Genomic DNA, 5208 nt, shown 5'->3' with positions numbered 1-5208 from the left:
ACTTAGCCCTCATCATAAGAACTTCTTTTATGCAGTTTGTGTCAATGAATATAGAGAGTCACAAGTGGTAAACTTGAAGAAAATAAGAAACTGTCAAATTTTAACAAAAATGGGACATATTCATCACATCCTTGCTCTACAATGTTCAGGAATCATCATGGTAGATAGGGTGGAAAGATATAACAACCAGAGATAGTGAGCAAATGGATGTAAATGCTGTTTTCCAGACACTACAAACATTTGTACACATGAACTCACAGAGACTGTGACTATCTGCAGAAGATCTAGATACATCAAGTCAGACAAAATTCCAGTATGAATGAGGGAGGAAGTAATGAAATTCCTCATCTAACTGAAAATCCTTTGGCAATTTGTGACCACTGGGACCAGGGGTGTTGGTTTTCTTCAGGTGTGGCCATTTGAAACATACAATACTCCACAGATGATTGACTTACTAGTAAATATAGGTTGACTGAGTGGGTTTTTAAAAAGGGCACCTGATAATGGGAGGAAAAAAATAGTAAGAGAGGATAGAGAAGGGGTTGGAGGTGAGGAAATGAAGCATCGACATGACCAAAATACATGACATGGATACATGCAAATTTAATACAAAAGCTCAAAAAAATAATGCATTCTCCTTCTCTGAAGTCTTCCTAGAATGTTTGGGATCCACTGAGTAGACAAGGTGATCCTTTGTTAGAATTTATTCCTGATTGATACAGCTAGTAATTTCTTAACACAATGAATTTCTTACTCTATTTGTAGTAAACATTGTATGCCAAAGTTTTTGCATGCAATTTTTCATCTCTGAGTTTCTCAAAGTGTATATTAAAGGATTCAACATGGGAGTGATAACTGTGTAAAAAACAGAAATGGATTTATCTATGGGAAAGTTGGAAACAGGTCTGGCATACATAAAAATACAGGGAACAAAAAAACAGACAACTACCATTATGTGGGAGCTGCAGGTAGACAGGGCTTTGTGCTTCCCTTCTTGACTATGAGTTCTGATAGAGTTTAGAATTATTCCATAGGAAGCGAGGAGAAGGATAAAGACTACTATGCAGCTCACTCCACCATTGGCAACCACAGTGACACCAATGAAATAAGTGTCAGTGCATGCAAGTCCCAATAATGGATACATGTCACACATAAAGTGGTCAATTACATTGGGACCACAGAAAGGAAGGTTATAAACAAAAAGAATTTGAAGGAGAGAGTGAACAAAACCTCCAGTCCAGGCCACTACCAATAGCAGGATGCATACCCGTCGATTCATGATGGTCAAATAGTGAAGAGGTTTACAAATAGCCACATAGCGATCATAGGCCATTGCCACCAGAAAGAAAACCTCAGTGCCACCAAATAAATGCTCGACAAAGAGCTGGACCATACAAGCTGTGAAGGAAATGGTCTTTTTATCATGGAGTAAGTCTGCAATCAACTTGGGTGAGATGGTATTGCAATAAACAGCATCCAGGAGTGAAAGACAGGCAAGGAAGAAGTACATTGGTGAGCCTAAAGAGGGACTGGTGATAATTGTAAACACAATGAACAAGTTTCCCACAATTGTCACTATGTAGATGAGTAAAAACATCACAAATAATGCTTTTTGCACAGAAGCATCTTCAGTAAGGCCCAAGAGGATAAATTCTGTGACATTGTTGTTCTGACCCATTGATCCTTTTATAAGGCTTCAGAAAGAAAACACTTAAGAACAAGGCCTGACATGGAGCCCTGAACATGACAAAGAGTCCATTATGACATAGAGCACATCATCATCATCTTCATTTGCTTCAGTCATGAACCTGTAGTGGATATTTAATAAAGATTTATTAATTCCCCTTACAAAGAGCTTAGCACATCTTCTGTTGATCCTGTTTCATTTAAGATATTTTTTCTAAGCACATAAGAACTAGAATCTATCTCAAGACCTCCATATATCTCTATACTATGCTCATTTATACACTTAAGTTATATCTTAGCATATTATTAGCAACCAAATAGTAAATGTGTTTCTGATTTATATGAGCGCAATCTCTTTAGTGTCACTGAAGTCTAAATTTATCAACTATTCTAGAGTGACTTTGTAGAGGACATTGTGGTGTGAGAAATAACATTAAAATATGATCAACAACTTCAGGAGCAAACAGCTCATTGCTATGAGGTTATAAAATTAGACCTTCACATCTAAAGGGACTTTCCATTCTATTGGCTATCTTATTAAATTTTAAAAGATTGAACATTAAGCTACATCAAACAACTACAGAAGTATTTATCACATTTCTGTCCAGAGCAATTATTCCACCTGATTCTTTCTCTGAAACCTTCTAGTAATCATAATTCTTCCCATTGTATCATTGCCTTTACTGACTTTATAACATTGCAGCTTTCAATAACTTCACAGAGATCAAATGCAATTTAACTGAAATCTTGTGACCCAGGACTCTTAGCAAATATTCTATCAGCTGCTAATATGTTTTAGAAACCATAAAATAGGGGAAAAAGTGAAACAGAAGGAAATAGAAAGTGATAGATCACTGGAGAACAGCCTTCATATTATACAAAATTTTTCATGTTTAAAAAGTACTCAAGCAGAAATCCAGACAAACCCAGAGCATCAAAATAAAGGTGGGAACTTCATACCCTTCACGAGAAAGCAAGCATCTCGGTACTTTTCTAAATGTCTCAGTTTTCACACTAAGAGTCAGCCATTAATGAAAATTACTTCAGAATATTTTCAGCAAACAATCTACATGTGTATTACTGCAGCCCTACCCTTTTCTATTCTACTGATTTATTTTCTTTTTATATTTTAACAGTCATGCAGCACATTTCAAGATCACTTCCAGAATCTGAAAAATGCTATTTAGTAGTAATTGGATTCTGATAATCACTGAGACAAAATAAAGGTCTAATTGAATGCTATCTGTAAAAGAACCAGGCAGTGCACAGGGCAGTGGTGAATGATTAAGGGCCTGCAGAAATGTAGCTTATGTTGCAACCTCAGGTTCATGAACTTCATGAGAACATTAATTTGGAGCTATAACTAACCTCCCTATGCCTCTACTTCTTCATTTCACCCAGGAGAACATGCTTAGCATGTACTTTCCCCAACACTTTTTAAATCTTGTTATATGTAATGACTACAGCACCACTTAGTATCCAGTAAAAAACCTAGATTGATAATTAACTTTACCAATGCCTTAAAGTGTTTACTCTGACCAAAGACACTACTATACAAAAAATAAGAATAATTTTCATGGCCCAGGATATAAATAGCAGTATATCTTGAAATTCATGAGCACTATTTAAGGAATAGACAAAATGATATCTTTGGAATTACCTATCTTATCACATGTAAATGAGGTCAATATTTATCTGTAAAGAAATTCATTTTGTATAGAGTCAATTAAGATCCTGAGCCCATGGATATATTAACTGGAGTAGGAAGAAACCTGTAAGAGAAAGTCTGGGAACTTTCTATGCTGCAATGAGGCAACTTCTACATGTACCATGCCCACTAATATCAAGTACTGATTCAGGAGGTCTCAATTGCAGAAGCTACAAGTGGTCACAGCACAGCTGCTGAATGACTTAAGAGTAAAAAATTCTGTGTCCAATACAAATGTTTTCATATCTTCCTGAAAATTTAAGCATCATTAGTCTCATTAATTGTCACTGCTGCATTTCAAAAGGAGCAATGTCCACAATGTTTTCATAATATGGCAAATATAGAACCCTCAAACAATCTATTAAAATATATAGTTTACAGATACAAAGATTGGATAGTGCAAACAATCTAGAACCGTAGAGTGGCATTTAGCATTAGATATTAAGCTCTTATAGAAAATAACAACTTTTAATACATAGTAGCATTCAGTATAACACTTTTATGAACTTAGGTAACAGTATGTAAGAAACTCTCTAATTGTGATTTTCTTTATGTATATGTGCTTACTTGTTGTCTGGAATCATTTTAAGATTTACAGATGAATGCTTACATCAAGCTTCCAAAATACACATTAAAAACATTTTTCCTTATACTCTAACATATTTAGTGTATAGAATTTAAGTTTTCTAGCATAAATATTTATAATTACATACCTATTAATATGTCATGTAAAATATCTCATAAAATAAATAACAATTGTGTTATTTTTCTTATATAATATATAATATGTGCTATTGGTCAATGTGGAAAATAAGCATTAGGCAGTATAAAAAAACTAACCCAATATATTATGCATCATTTAGTGATCTTCTTTGTTTTACAGATTTATTCTACCAGTTTCAATACCTCTTTGAAATTGTCTGACCTTTAAAACATTCCTTTATTTCAGTACAACACAAGAACATCACATTTTGTTCCTAGTCCAATGTTGTAGAACTCATATCATGACAGAGAAACTTATTGCCTCTTATATTCAGTATAAATTCAGTATAGAAAGATATAAAAACATTTATGAAGAAAGATATATAAACCATTAAATATAATATACTTACCTTATAAAGGCAGTTTAATGTTATTACTTGCTATAATCAAACAAGATGCTACATTTACTTATCAGTGTAAGATAGTAACTTAATAAGCAGAAACTAATATTCAAACCCTATTTGGTAGGGAAATAATTTAATTCAAAATATAGTTATATCATTTTTTTCTTTTCCTCTATTGTGATGAAAAAAATGAGAATCTTACTTTGAGAATTTATAATAAAAAGCTGTTTGCTTAGCTTTTTTAAACATTGTACCTAAATATAGGAAGGCTGAGATTTAGCCTCATAGAAAAGTAAATAACACAGTGTCTCATAACCAAAGGAAAATTCATTCAATCTTGTACACATTGAAATAAAATCTTAAGATGTTTCTTTTCTAATTTAAATATTATCTTGTATCACCAAGTATTCCAAAAAGAAATTGACATTGTGCACAGACTTCTATAAGTAATTATGAATATAACAACACAAAATGATACATTGAGACTAGATACCAACTACATGTACCTAGCTCGGACACAATGTGCTTCCAGAGTACCCTGAGCCATTATAAACCATAAATATTTCCTCTAATTTGGTGCATAATTTTATTTGAGCAGGTGACTAATTATAGCATCAGGGAGAATCTGATTTTTATAGATTAATTCATTAAAATTCTTGGAATCAATTCAGAAAATTGGTTCCCAAAAAATCTCAAGGGAAGTACTTG

The 5208-nt window shown here is 33.4% G+C and overlaps 1 protein-coding gene across 1 annotated transcript; it reads right to left on the bottom strand.

Moving 5' to 3' along the window:
- Positions 1-733: 733 nt before the first annotated feature.
- On the bottom strand, positions 734-1678 carry LOC125393287 (olfactory receptor 4A5-like). The gene has a single exon (XM_048423666.3). The coding sequence runs from the start codon at positions 1676-1678 to the stop codon at positions 734-736; it is 945 nt and encodes a 314-aa protein (XP_048279623.3).
- Between the last annotated feature and the right edge of the window lie 3530 nt (positions 1679-5208).

The sequence above is a fragment of the Myodes glareolus genome, chromosome 2 (genome assembly GCF_982192425.1).
Source record: "Myodes glareolus chromosome 2, mMyoGla1.1, whole genome shotgun sequence".
NCBI classification, from domain to species: domain Eukaryota; kingdom Metazoa; phylum Chordata; class Mammalia; order Rodentia; family Cricetidae; genus Myodes; species Myodes glareolus.
Note: the sequence above shows the minus strand (reverse complement) of the source record. Positions and strands in the feature narration are given on the sequence as shown.